This window comes from Aspergillus candidus, assembly GCF_002847045.1.
Source record: "Aspergillus candidus strain CBS 102.13 unplaced genomic scaffold BDW47scaffold_13, whole genome shotgun sequence".
NCBI classification, from domain to species: Eukaryota; Fungi; Ascomycota; class Eurotiomycetes; order Eurotiales; family Aspergillaceae; genus Aspergillus; species Aspergillus candidus.
In genome coordinates this window covers 268,038-282,310 of record NW_020194018.1, presented here as the reverse complement: position 1 = coordinate 282,310, position 14,273 = coordinate 268,038, and the positions used below count along the sequence as shown (strand labels likewise).

The 14,273-nt window shown below is 54.1% G+C and overlaps 4 protein-coding genes across 4 annotated transcripts; 2 read left to right on the top strand and 2 right to left on the bottom strand.

Moving 5' to 3' along the window:
• Positions 1 to 989: 989 nt before the first annotated feature.
• On the top strand, positions 990 to 2,156 carry BDW47DRAFT_124496 (glycoside hydrolase family 18 protein; the record flags this gene model as incomplete). Its single annotated transcript, XM_024816269.1, has 5 exons — positions 990 to 1,053; positions 1,103 to 1,168; positions 1,223 to 1,236; positions 1,300 to 1,427; positions 1,481 to 2,156. 5 exons carry the CDS (start codon positions 990 to 992, stop codon positions 2,154 to 2,156), a joined length of 948 nt encoding a protein of 315 aa, XP_024673517.1.
• Positions 2,157 to 2,745: 589 nt separating this feature from the next.
• On the bottom strand, positions 2,746 to 4,466 carry BDW47DRAFT_124495 (uncharacterized protein; the record flags this gene model as incomplete). Its single annotated transcript, XM_024816268.1, has 2 exons — positions 2,746 to 4,346; positions 4,430 to 4,466. 2 exons carry the CDS (start codon positions 4,464 to 4,466, stop codon positions 2,746 to 2,748), a joined length of 1,638 nt encoding a protein of 545 aa, XP_024673516.1.
• An 898-nt stretch (positions 4,467 to 5,364) lies between these two features.
• On the bottom strand, positions 5,365 to 9,993 carry BDW47DRAFT_130907 (Arf family guanine nucleotide exchange factor SYT1; the record flags this gene model as incomplete). The annotated part of the gene is made up of 3 exons (XM_024817200.1): positions 9,091 to 9,993; positions 5,580 to 9,005; positions 5,365 to 5,543 (listed from the first exon to the last, which is right to left on the bottom strand). The coding sequence occupies exons 1-3, from the start codon at positions 9,497 to 9,499 to the stop codon at positions 5,365 to 5,367; spliced, it is 4,014 nt and encodes a 1,337-aa protein (XP_024673515.1). The 5' UTR covers positions 9,500 to 9,993.
• Positions 9,994 to 11,926: 1,933 nt separating this feature from the next.
• BDW47DRAFT_124493 (M14 family metallopeptidase) lies at positions 11,927 to 13,800 on the top strand (the record flags this gene model as incomplete). Its single annotated transcript, XM_024816267.1, has 2 exons — positions 11,927 to 12,328; positions 12,391 to 13,800. 2 exons carry the CDS (start codon positions 11,927 to 11,929, stop codon positions 13,798 to 13,800), a joined length of 1,812 nt encoding a protein of 603 aa, XP_024673514.1.
• Between the last annotated feature and the right edge of the window lie 473 nt (positions 13,801 to 14,273).

Here is a 14,273-nt window from a genome sequence, read left to right as displayed (position 1 = left end):
CAGCTTGATAGTGAATGTTAGTTTTGTGTCAAAGCAAGAGTAAGGAGATCGAGATGTGACTGCGGGTGTTCATGAAATTAGGGTTAGTTGAATTCAAGTTACTGATATCCTCCGGTCACCGGTGGAACAATCATTCCAACCTATCACTGTCATCACTCGAACTGACTCATGTCCAGGGTTCTTCTTATGTTTTGGTCTCCAGTTTAATTTCACAACTTTGTTACCTCGTGTCATGCTGTCCAGCCCGGCCAATATTCGATAGCTATATCATAGAGAATTTTCCTAGGTTCAGATCAGCTATTTATTAGGGGATTATAACAAAATTCAGCCATTTTCAAGCCACCATAATCCACGTGGAGATAAAAGCCTCTACATGATGAGATCATACGGCTGACACCATGCAGCATTTGTGACACTGCGCCTAATCCGCCATGCCTTACCCCTGTTTATCGCACCACAGGATTGGTCTTACAGGCGTGAGAACTATGAGATACTTTTACTCTGCGTTTGTGACCAGTTTCAGGACGTGCCTTGGATCATGTGTGAACTTTGCTGAAGAACTCTAAAGAATTCCTTTCAATCCCCTCGGAGAGAACCCTAACTGGCTATCATTGCTCGCATATCACTTTATCGTGATCGGCTTCACTCCGGGATTTGGCTTTAGCTTAGCTTGATCTTAGACCAAGAGTTATCACCCAGTACACAGATGATTGTCCCAGATGATATGAGGTGGTATCAGCCGTTCCGTTGATTTCTACAGTCACTCTCTGAAAAGAACCATTCTGCAGGGGCCTAGAGTTCCTCATGATGGGGTATATAAAGAGCTTCGAGGACTCTATGGCTCTTCTGCTTCTCTCACCATCTCGCTCACTCTTTCAGTTTTCTTTAAACCGGATATCCTATCTTCGACATACTTCTTGAGTCGTACTCTAACAGCTCTTAAAATGATGTCAGCTTGGTTCATCGTTGTGCTCTGTGCAATTTTGTCTATGCTGCAGGGAGTCCACGCCGGGCTCAACCTGGGCGCAAAGAACAACCTCGTAGTCTACTGGGGTAAGTTCACAACAAAATCCCCTATCATGCAAGATCTAACTGTCTGTAGGCCAGAACTCGTACGGCCAGTCTAGTGGAGACTTGAGCCAGCACCGGCTCTCGTATTACTGCGATAGTGAGATTCCCTCCCCACATCATATCCACATCTATACTAACCTCCTCGATACAGATGGCGATATCAACGTACATACCTCTAGCCGTGCTCATAACCACACTCACACAGGAAATTCCACTCACACTGCACAGGTCTTCATCATTTCCTTCGTCACCCAGATCAACGGACCCGGAGGCGTCCCCGCCGTAAACTTCGCGAACGCAGGCGACAACTGCACCCCATTCAGCGGGACTTCTCTCCTGAATTGTCCCCAAATTGCGTGAGTCCCTTCCCTTTCCCCCCAACTACCTAATACACTAACAACCCTCCCAGGGAAGACATCAAATACTGCCAGTCCAAGGGTAAAGCCATCCTCCTCTCCATCGGCGGCGCCACCTACACCGAAGGCGGATTCTCCAGCGCAGCAGCAGCCGAATCCGGCGCCCAGCTCATCTGGAACACCTTCGGACCAGCCAACAACAACGCCCTGCGCCCCTTCGGCAACGCCGTCGTCGACGGATTCGACCTAGACTTTGAGGCAACCGTCAACAACATGCCAGCCTTCGCCAACCGCCTCCGCGCCCTGTACCAGAATGGCGGCAAACAGTACTTCCTGACGGCCGCGCCTCAGTGTCCCTACCCCGATGCCGCAAACGGGGCCATGCTGAACGGCGCGACCTACTTCGACGCCATCTGGGTCCAGTTCTACAATAACTACTGTGGGCTACAGTCGTACGTGGCTGGCTCAAGCTCCCAGCCCACCTTCAACTTGGCAACCTGGGACGAGTGGGCGCGCACGACTTCGCGCAACGAGAACGTCAAGGTCTTGATTGGAGCACCGGCTAATACGGGGGCTGCTGGCTCGGGGTATGTCTCTGCTGGCGTGCTTGGGCAGGCTGTTCGCTATGGGAAGCAGTTTTCGAGTTTCGGGGGGGTTATGTTGTGGGACGCAAGTCAGTCCTACGCCAATAACGGTTTCCTTTCTGCAGTCAGGTCGGCTCTTGGATGAGTTTGATAGCTCTGAGGTTGATATCTGTGGCTGGGGGTTCTCTGGCTTGGTTTCATTTCCCTTGGTGGATCCTTTTCTCGTGAGGCAATTTGTTTCTGTGGGTGAGATTTTCTATGTAATTAGTTTATCTCGGCCTGTCCCTCCTCTCTCTTGGGCTAGGCAGGATGTCGCCATTCCATAACTCATGGTTATGATGATTATTTCCATGCTTCTGCTATGGAGTAGACTTTACTAACGTGCGTATACACCACAGACGAGCCCACGTGGATATGGCCATGTGGTCACATCGAGTGTAGACATAACGGTTCACAGCTAGAAGTGTCTCATTTAAAGTCAGTCTGCTTTAAACTATCGTATGGCTGCACTAGTACAACCACTCGTCCAGATAGGAGGATACCGCCACGAACTAAATAGATCCCACCAAGAGTCCACATTCTGTCGAGATTCCCTCGCCAACGCAAACTTTAGGACTCCTCATAATCAAACATATCCACATCCACCAGCCATCACATTCACCTCCCATCATATCAATCTCCCATCATACCCATGTCTGTCATATCCATCAATCAAGCAACACCCGAATCACCCCCTACGCCTCACCCATCCCCTTCTTCCTCCCCAACGAGCGCTTCAGATCCGGCGAATCCTTGAGAACACCAACCACGGTCAGCAAGTACGAATCCAGAAACTCCATCTGCATATTTTCGCTGTCGCATCGTTCGCGGAAGAGCTTCCTCTTCAGGCGCAGAACCATGTTCACGGGCTGTCTCGATCGATGTTTCTTTCCCGCCTTTCCGTCGTCGACTCCAGGTAGGATTCTCCACTTGGGACGATGGGTGTGCTTCTTCTTTCCATCGTCCTGCTCCTCCTCCTCTTCTTTGTCGTCATCGTCGGCCCCCTTCGTCTGGATCCGCTCGTACTGCGACACGCGGATATACTCCGATAGACTCTTCGCGTCAGTCATGTAGAGAACATTCTCATCTTCGACGCCATCATCAACAACCGCATCAGACTCCGCAAAAGAAGACAACCCGCGAGTGGAAGCGCCAAACCCAGGCATCAGCTCAGGAGACTGACTCCACCTCATCAGCTGATCATAGAACTTACCCACGGGGCCCTCAATCAGCATAGCCAGCCGTCTCGCCTTCCGGAGGAAGCAGATCGCGCGCGCCAAGTCAGAGTGGTAGCCCGCGACAAGGGCGCACTTAGCCCACGTCAGGGCAAGCCGGATATCGTAGGGTGTGACGCTCGCGATGCAGTACTCGAGGTCGTGGGCGACTTGGAAGAAGCCAGCCGGCCAGGTTGTGACGAGGTCGGGCGTCTGCAGGAGCAGTCCGAGCCGGTGGGTGCCCTCTAGGGTTTCTTCCAGCTCGGAGTGCAGCTGCGTGCAGCAGTGGCAGGCGCAGTGGAACCCGAACCGCAGGTAGCAGTTTATGCCGCGGAAGGCGACGCAGCCTGCCGGATGGAAGTACCCGATTGTGAGCTCCGCACCGCGTGGAATGTCTTTCGCTGCGCGGAGGATGGCGCGGCCTATGAGGGGCTTGGCGTGGGGCTTGCGTCGGCCGTCTTTTCCGCATGGGTAGCGGTGGGTTATGGTGAGGGTGCAGTTGGGGATGCAGGAGTGGTTGATCCAGGCGAGGTTGGGGCCTAGGATGGCGCCGCGTTTGGAGTTCCAGACTGTGGAGATGTTGTGGGTGTCCCAGATCTCGCCGAGGGCGTTGCCGCTGTTGTCGCTGTTGCGGTCGGAGTCTTGGGACAGGGCGATGAAGCGGGCGGTCCATTTTTTGCCCATGGCTTCGAGCTTGCGGGTGAGGAGGAGCGTGGCGTCTGCTGTGGTCGTGCAGGTGTCTTGTTCGGCCTCGCTGATCCAGAGGACGCGTTCGGCGACGATGGCGCTGCCTGCTGGAATGGCTTCGTCGATGAAGAGGCCGGTGCCTAGGGTGGGACTGATGTATTTGGTGTAGAAAGAGCCTTCGTAGTAGAGGAGACTGGTTGAGTAATCGTCGAATTCATCGTCCTCGTCCTCATCCTCGTCCTCGTCATTGTTGATTCCGTCGACTGTCGCTGTGCTGGAGCCCCGGAAGGGTTCATCTGGCTGAGTGAAGGTGAATGTGGTCACTTTGCACCGAGGCCCTTTGGAGGTAGGCAGAGATGGTATCTGTGCTGGAGTGGACCATTGCTGCAGCTTCTCTGTTATCAAAAAGAGGTTAGATTTCCATGTTACGTGCTTGTGCGTGTTTTCACTTGGGTGGATGTTGTATAGATGCACTCACGTGATGGGACGAGACCTAACAGTTTCTGCGGGGCCATACTGTTTCTTGTCAGCACTGGACCGTCAAAACATATGGAGTAAACTAATAAACGTGATCAAAGCAAAGGTAAGGGACAGAAGACATACACTTTACTACTCGTAGATGAGTACAGGATCAGGTGTTGAGTAAATGGACAAGATAGAAGATCATGGATAACAGAGTAGAGAAATAGACTGTAAGCAGGAACACGCCAACAAGAAGCGAGAATAGTTTCAGGCAGACCAAGAGGGCTCGAAGTGATATGAGAACGGGCACTGGAACAACCGCGACGACTAAGCCAGGTAAAAGTAGAAGACATGACAGCGTGAACTGATCTTCTCGGCGTTGGCCAAAAAGAAAGCCTACAACATGGCATACAATACACCTGGAAAAACTAAGCGGAATACAGTCTACACAGAAAATCAAGGATTCAATCAGATCATAGGGGATATGTTGGACGGTCAGTCTCAATTGAACCCTGATCACCATTCTACCGCGCCTAAGTCCAGATCAGAACACTGGTATCTCAAATCAATCAAAAGACAAAGCCTCCCATGACTCAAACAAATCCTCTAGCTTTTAACGAGCGTCATCACAATGTCTGGCGGACCAAATACATAGGGCCCTGGCACTGAAACAAATAGGAAACAACAAAGAGCGACCAAATCTAACCATTCATTCCGGACTCATGGCAAAACAGACATCTCTAAATCTAGGTCAAAGCTTGACCAAACGCTGATGCAGTGGGACACCACGTACGAATCTCCGAGTCGCTAGCCTATGTGTATTGCACGGTACCAAAGAAAAGAACGATGAATTTAAAGAAACCCACCAAAGACGCAACAAAATCAATACAAAAAGAAGGGGTATAAAGTTCATGATCAACAAATTCAAGTACCCGTGGCCGGGATCTTTCATCATACATTGATTGCCTGCTTCGGTGAGCGAGGGGGCATCTGCTGGGATTTGGCGTCCCCAGTAACATGATCGCCATGTATCTCAGAAACCCTACAATCATGTCCGATGGCATCGTCGTTCTCGGCCTTCGTGTCTTCGGGATATAGTCGGCCAACGGCGTCAATTGATTCCGCCGCCACTTCCGGCCGATACACACTCCTTCGCGTGGCCGTACTCGCGGTCCGCTGCGATTGCGGATAGTCGGATTGATTCCCCTCCGACACAATTGACCCGGCTCTGCTGGAAACGAGCTGTTCGGAAATTCGTGGCTCATCCGATGGGGTAGGCTTGCGCAGTTTCAGACGCTCCTCCGGTGGAATGTTCTGCCACTCGGAGCCGAATGTCACAACCGACGCCTTCTTTCCGTGGACCGTGAAACTGGCTGACTTGCGCGAGAGACCCTCGCCTTCGCTGGTTCCGGGCCCTTCTTCGGCGGTGGCCATGCTTGACGTCGCCGACTCGCGGGACTTCTTGCTCCGGATATAATGACCATGGTGTCCACCGGGGGTGTCCCGAAGCGTCCGGTGCAAACTGCGGCGGATCCGGCCCGCTTGTTCACCTTGGGCACCATCCGGCCCATCCTCCGGTTTCGAGTCGCCATCAGACCGGACCAGCGACTGCCGACGTACCGGGGGTGGGCTGTTCACGTCCAGTAGCCCTGCATCGCGCAGCAGGCGCTCCTCGCCGTCGTCCACGCTTCCTGTAATCTTGGAAGTCCGAGAACCCAGGCTGGCAGCGTCCATTCTGCTTGCCACAGAGGCATCGCGTTCCAAGCCATAGGGCCGCGGCGGAGAGGTGGAATTGGCGCGCTCCTTAGGGGTTTCCACAGACAACCGTCGACCGACGTGGAGGCCAAGGTCTGAAGTGATGGACGTAGGGATACTGGGCCTTCGTGGTTCCAAGGCGGCCGGTTGCGAGACAAGGTCCTGGGCGGGCGGTGCGTCAGCCGCGGGGCGAGTTTCTACGACCGGGGAAGCCGGCTTCTCGACCTGAGACCCGTCGGATCCAGCAGAGGAAGGGTGGGCGATTGGGATCTGAAGATGTGGCAGCTCCCCAGCGGACTGAGCTTCGACCGGATCTTTCCCCAAGTCTCGAACGAGCACTTCCCGGTAGCACTTGGTGCGCCAGATGTCCTGTCGCACCCATTTTAGTTTCGCCGCCATTCGGCCGGCGGCCATGATCACGTTTTCCCTCGCTCGGGAGTTCACCGGCGTCAAGACCTGCAAGTGCCGGGCATTTCGGAGAAGATCGTCCAGCTGCCTTTGCCCCACGAAGAGTTGTTCATTGGCCTCGCGGATCTTCTGCTGCATCAGTTCCCGACGCGCCAGCGCCATATCCTGGGGCATATCGGCCCCGGGGTTTGGCGAGGGGGGTTCCTTATCCATCGACCGATGCGTGCTGCCAGACACGGCGGAGCTCGGGCGGCTCATTCGGTTCCGCTGGGCGTCATAATTGGTGGCAATCATTGCCTTGGTCCGCACCCCCGTGGTGCGAAAGGTCGCCGCATAGTTGACCTTCGCCAGCCAGTCATTCATATCCCCTTCACTGTTGGCCAGGAAAACTTCTTCCAGTGCGTTGTGGCGCACCAAAACAAAGGCATGCTTGTGCTTTTTGTAGCCCGTATCCAGCAACGCCACCGCGTCGTCAGTCGACATGATGCTGTCGGGTTTAAACTCGGTCAGAGGCGGCCGAAAGACTACTGCTCGGCGGCGGCCCTCATCCTGGTGTTGCTCGTGCTGCGCCATCAAGGATTTCACCCAATTCACGTCGCGGAAGAAATACAACTGCGAGAGAGTGAGAAGAGCGCCCCATTCTTGCCATGGGGACCGGGCTCGCTTTTTCTTCGGATCCTTCCTCCACAACAGCCCGACCTTGGCCACCTTGATGTCCACCAACCCCGGGTTGGAGTCCGCCGGGTTGTCAATGCTGGCGGGCATGAAGGCATCCGGCCTCGACCGCGGCGACAAGATCTGCAGGATTCCAGATTTGGCGAACACACGATGGAGATCATCTACATTGGCGGGTCCCGCAGTTCCCTCACAGCTATAGGTATCGTCCAGGTTCATCACGTCCTTAAGACTGGGGCGCAGGTGATCCAGTTTCCCATCCATGATCAATGTATATGGATCGACCGGCTCCCTGGACGCGCGAGAGAGATGGTCGGAACTCGCCGTCTTCAGCAAGCCACGCCGCGGTCTGGTCAATTGGCGCCCATTGGTGTTGGCATCCTCGATGCGAATAAACGGCGTGTAGGAGATGTTTTCATAGAAACACTCGAGGATTTCATCCGCAATCCCTTCGCCGCGGGTATTCTTCACATAGTCCGGCTTCTGCATTTTGCGCTTGTTGTTTTTGTTGAAGACGTCGGTATGAAGGATCAGAATGGAAAAAGCGATGAAGTATGCTTGATCGGGCGAGGCAAATATTCCCGGATTGCATTCGTGATAACGATCTGCAAAGCTCTGAAGGAACCGGTCAATCTGCTGGGTTTCCTTGGGCAGCTCCACTTCCATCAGCAGCTTGCGGATGGCCATGTCGATGGGGTCTTGGAAGAAAGAGAATCCACGCATAAATTTTCGTAGCGCCGTTGTGAAGAATTCGTCATTGAATTGGGACAGAATATTTGCGATCGTGTTCCGCGGGAGCTGCTCTTCTAGCCGAGCCAGATACGTACCCGGCGTGTCGCCCTCTTCTCGTTCCGGATACGATGGCATCGACGACTTGGGCGTTCCAGGGCTCCTCGTGGTGGGCGACGGCGCAAAGCGCTGCGAGATGCCCAAAAACTCACCAAAGCTTTTCCGGCCGCTAGTCGACGTAGAAGTCCGTCCGGAGGAAGTGAGGTGAGGGGAGGACTGGTGCTCGTGTTCCCGCACGTTGGCTAGCGAATCCAATGTCGACGACCGCGCCCGCGTCTTGGTCTTGCGACTGCGAGTCGACGGAGTTGAGCGAGCCGAATTGTTGGAGTTGGCCGAGTCCTGTCGCAGCAGGGGTGGCCGTGAGGAGGCCAGGCCCGCCGACGAGCGGGCGGGGGAGTGGAGGGGCGATATGTGATCCCCATCCGGACTCTCCGGGAGACCCCGTTTCGACGCGTAGTCCATCACGGCCGATTTCGGAACAGCGCCATCCGAGGGCGGCCCGGTTGGTCGTGGGGGAAGAGGGAAGAGGGGGCCCCGATTGCGTTTCCAGCGGGGGAGGCGGAATCGTTTCCCCCCGGCCAAGCTGTCCAGGGGATTCTCCCGCGGCGAGTAGCTCCGGGACATGCCCCGATCCCCTAAACTTTGATCCGAGCGGGAGGACTCGGAAAACCTGGGATCGGCGACTGAAGAGCGATACGAGTCGTTGTGCTGTTCCCGGGGACTGCTTCTGATGGAAGTCGTGGATAGGCGCCCTGCCTCTTCGCCGTTACTGGCGGATGCTGACAGGGCGGGGTCTGCGGACTGGGATACAATCGAATCGTGGGGGGTATGGGCGGACATTGGAGTTGGACTCGACGGTGCCTCAGCGGGGGACTTTTTATGTTCCGGGATGGGACTAAATTTCGGCCGGCGCTTGGTGGGTTGGTCCAGATCATGACTCGTCGGGGCGGTAGTGATGATCGTCGCTATCTCAAGCAGATGTACAGATTAGCCAGCGGTCACGTGGAGAACAGAGGAGAGACCCCAGGGGCATCAAGGGGGTAGACCAACGCGGCGGTAGGGATGGCACTGGGGGGATGTCTTCTTCCGCCTTGGCGTATGATTTGGATAACTGCGGATCGGATGCGTGACGTAGTCTGAAAAAGCTGAAACGGTTCCTGCGCACGTTGGAACCATCTGTCGCTGACAACCCAGCACCGGGGCTCTGGGTCTTGGTGATTATGTTTTCGGAGCCGTCATGCGGGTCACTGTTGGACTGCGGGCGGTCGGTGTGCTCGGGTTCGGCCTGAGGAGGGGATCGGGAAGCGGATTCAGAACGACGAGAGGGCAGGTGGGTGGTTGAGAGGGTCGGACGAGGCAAATGTTCGCTATAGCGGAAATTGGATTGCGGTTCAACAATGCTCCGTCTCTTGGAATCGTTGCCGTCCGACGAACTGATCCGTAATCCTTTCCAATGCATGGCGGCGAAAAAGCCGGGGCCAGAGGCTTAAGGGAGCTTGCAGAACAATCGGATCGAGACACCCATCCGATCGAAGATGTTCAATTGACCGTTGGTTCTGGTGGGGGGTCGTTGAACGGCAGCCGCGCGAGACTGGAGGGAGGGGGTCAATGCGACCAAGGGAGCGGGAGAGTGACAGGTTCCAGGGGTAGGATTGCGTGCGTCAGCTTCAAGCGCAGCCGATGAACATTGCGACCAGGTTGACAGGGGAGGGCAGACGAGCAGAAAGCACGTGGCGCAGGCGCATTGATCGGTGGATGAGGAACAGAGAGGTAAAAAAGGGGCAGGGAGGGAGTCGATCATCAACGAGTCCTCGGGAGTCTAGGCGGAACGTCGTGGTTACATAGGACCGAACTCTGACATTGCCCAATAATCCAGATTCGATTCTTCAACGACAAACGAGTGGTCCAAGCGACACAATCACAATGATAAGCCTGTGAGTTAGACACAGCGTACCGTCCTAATAATGCCCAAGAGGGGGGAGAAGCGCAAGGAGGGGAGGGGTAGGGGGTGTATATTTTTTTGCTGGGGAAGACCACCCAGGTGGGACGGGAGCTAGAAAGCCGAGACGAGGCTGAGAAAGCACTAAGGGAAGGGTGGAGTAACAATGGTTTCCAGAGAATCAGTCAGAAAGAAACATTCGAGTGGGGGGAGGAAAGGGAGGGATGAACTAGAGATGAAGATGAAGATGATGAAGCAGAAAGCGAGGGAGAGAATGAGAGAAAGTGGAGAGTCGAGAGGCCTGAGGCCTGGAGGTTTGGTTGGTTTGCCTGGTTTGGTTGGGTTGAATCCTGGGCACGTGTGGCTCTTCTACTTCTCTTCCTCTACGACTTCTTCTCTTCTTTTTCTTTTTCTACTGCTTTATCTCTGTCTTCTCTGACGTTATCCTTTCAATTAGGATCTTCAATTCTCCCACGAGGATGTATCGGTCGAGGATCGCCCTGTCTAGGATCCGATTGGAGCTCTCACATCGAAATTACCTACAAGTGTGCATCTCATGGCGTGTTTCTGTCTTTAACCTTACCCCGAGCTATCAATCCCTACTGTTACGTTACTAACCCTGCTAGTTTTTTACTCGGATTCTACCAGAATATCATAATTTAAAGTTTTTACGTATGAAGTGTTCTTGTGGGATTCCCTGCAAGATTGCATGCTGATGTCATTTCGTCTCCCCGCGGTGGAATCTTCAACATTGACCACCCTATGTCTGACAGCACCACTACACCAATGGATCGACGATTATATATCTTCTTCCAATCTAACCAACATCTGAGAAAGAAGGTGCTCACTCAGATATTCCATACGGCTGTTCTACCGTCTGATGTTAGTAAAAAAAACATCCACATTACGAGACCATTGGACGATGTCCAGGATTACGTGGACGGAACCCCACTCAGCCGTGGGCCAGACTTTAGCTGGTCTTCCACAGCTGGACAACCATGTATCCCTCTCAGGTTGACGGTAGCTTAAACCCTACTTTAATGGTCTGCGTATTGATTAACCGTTGTCTCTAGGGCCAACGGTCATGACTCGTGAGACTTGCTATCTAAGCATGTAAAACCGACTAAGAATGGCCCGAAACTTTATCGGGGTCTTGGGTGGGGACGGTGGAGACGATATCTGGCCGGTACATGCAATGACTTACAGAGAGGTTCTTTTCCTCACCTTCTGATTTGTCCATAGAGATAGCCACAGCCGCGACATTCTGATACGAGGGAATTGGGTAGTCAAAATATAATTAACCACCGACAGGTTATCTTTCAAAACACTCGTGTGGGTCACCATCGGCAGTTTGCAGAGCCGTTGAGACATCTCTATGTTGATCTGAATCCCTCGAGCCACCTCAGCTACGTCGCACCCGAGTCGGAGAATCGCTAGATGTCTATATTAATAGCCCACGCGGCCTGGGTACATTTGGAAGTAATGCGTTAGACTCGAGACATTAACTAAGGTACCTAACCGTTGAAAAGCAAGTGTGACTGCTCCACCTCTTGAATCTGGAATATAAATCTCCAACCATTTGATACATCCTAGATGTGACCGTAACACACCCCCATCGACCGGAGTGATGATCTCCTTTCATTGCGGTCGAAATGTGGATGCCTAATGCTGGAGGCCCTTATGCCTGAGGCAGCTGTCTGCTGACCAACCGACCAATCAGGGCCCGCCAATCCACCCAGCGCCCAGTCAGCTCGACTGCGGCCTGAGGCTCCCTCCCAGCCCTCTTCCAAGATATCATTCCATCATTCCATCATTCCATCATTCCATCATTCCTCCGACATCCCTCCGAATCCCTGACAGGCTTGGATTCTGCAATATCTCATCTTATTCTCACCCCTCTAAGGACGATGATTTAGGGGGTGTATTCCATCCCTATCTTCGCCGAAAATGCGTCCTCTCCTGATTCTCCTACTGGTTGCACTAGTTGCCCTGGTAGGCGCGGTCCCCGCAGGCTCCAGTATCACGCCCCCGCCGCCCGTCGAGCCCATTCAAGTCCTATCGTCTCATCCCTCCGATCGCAAACGGCCATGGATTCGCGTCCGAGATTGGGTCATTGAGAGCATATGGGGCATCCCCAAGTCATCTTCCCATGGCTCGTCCAACGACCGGTCCTATGATGGCTCTCCGCCATCTCGAACGCTGGCCCGGTACGGCAGCGATGTCGTCCTCCGCTTTAACCTGCGCGATAACAAGGAGGCCGCGGCGCTGGCCCAGGCAACGGATATTCTGTTCTTGGATGTATGGGCATCGACGTCGGAATTTGTAGACATCAGGCTGGCCGAGGAAGTCGTATGTCAACTAGCAGGGCCCCGGTTCGTCAAGTGACTCAGACTGATCGTGTGCGTTCACAGATTCCTTCACTGCTAGGCCTTCTCCCCGATAGCCTTCGAACCGCCTATACCCCCCTTATCGATAACGTTGCCGACATGATCTACTCGTCCTACCCGACCCGTCGTCCCATCGGGTTAGAAGGTCACCCGAAATTCGGTCCCTCCCCTCAGCAATCCGCGCAGGCAGGGGATATTCTGTTCCGCAACTACCAACCATTAGCGGTCATCGTTCCGTGGATGCGCTTGATGGCCTCCATGTTCACATCGCACGTCCGTATGATCAGCGTGGGGGTGTCGGCCGAGGGCCGCGAGATCCCCGCGCTTCGGCTCGGCGTTAACGACGCCCGCAACCCCACGGCACCCCGCAAGACGGTCGTCGTCGTGGGGGGCACCCACGCGCGCGAGTGGATCAGCACGTCGACTGTGAAATTCGTCGCCTACAACCTGATCACCAAGTACGGCAAGTCCAAAGCCGTCACACGCCTGCTGGAAGACCTCGACTGGGTCTTTATACCGACACTCAACCCAGATGGGTACGTCTACAGCTGGGAAGTCGACCGATTGTGGCGCAAGAATCGACAACGCACAAGCCTACGATTCTGCCCAGGCGTCGACCTCGACCGCTCCTGGAGCTTCGAATGGGACGGCGAACGCACGCGCTCCAACCCCTGCGCAGAGGACTACGCAGGCGACGAGCCCTTCGACGGCGTCGAAGCCGACCAGCTCGCACGGTGGGCATTAAACGAAACACACAACAACAACGCCGACATCGTCGGCTTCCTCGACCTCCACTCCTACTCGCAGCAGATCCTCTACCCCTACTCCTACTCCTGCTCATCAGTGCCCCCAACCCTCGAAAGCCTCGAAGAGCTTGGCATCGGCCTCGCCAAAATCATCCGACAGACCACGCGCGAAAGCTACGACGTTACCTCCGCCTGCGAAGGCACCGTCACGCCCGCGAAGCAGTTCGCTCCCCGCGGGGAGCGCTTCTTCCCCGTCGGGGGCAGCTCCGGCGGCAGCGCACTGGACTGGTTCTACAACCAGCTGCACGCGGTCTACTCGTACCAGATCAAGCTTCGCGACCGCGGCAGCTACGGCTTTCTCCTCCCGTCGGAGCACATCATCCCGACGGGGAAAGAGATCTTCAACGTGGCGGTCAGGTTTGGTCAATTCTTCGTTATTGGCAATAGCAGCAGTACCAGGACGGCGGGCGTTGCGGGGGACAGCGATCCCATCGACTGGGACGCAGACCTCTTCTACGATGTTGACACTACATCATCGCCATCCCACGAGCCCAACTTTGCGGGCGGCGAAGCGGAAGAAGAGGACTTCGAAGCGGAAGAAGAGGACTTCGAAGAGGAATGGGAGATGATCGAAGATGAAGACGACGAAGACGAAGAACAATCCTATGAACTCCGCCGACGTCGCTAAACTTCCGTCGATAAACCCTATCTTTCTCTGTCCACCCTCTTATTCATACCTTGCGTTTTTGGGCGTTCCGGATGTCTATATGCTATAAGAGTGATTGTGATTGATCGATATCTCAATAATGACTGAACGACTAATGATATTATTTTTTCGTCGCTTTTCCTTCCTCTCTATTATCTTCACTGAAATTGCGTATTGCTTGCTATTTTTGATAGGTAGGGGCCTGGTATCTAGCGACTAGGGTTCAAGTTTCGTTTTCCGTTCTGCTTGGGATTGATTTGGATGTTGCAGACTAGGGGAATATGAATTTTTTTTTTTCTACTCTGTGATACCCTCGTGGTTGTGCACTTGTAGACTTTTTACTTGGCTGTGGTTGATAGGGTTTGTTGATTTGATCTGTTTTGGTTTATAACACTCTTGATCTTTACACACACCTCCGTCGGTCAGGCTAAGTTAGGGTTACTCACGTGCCTATC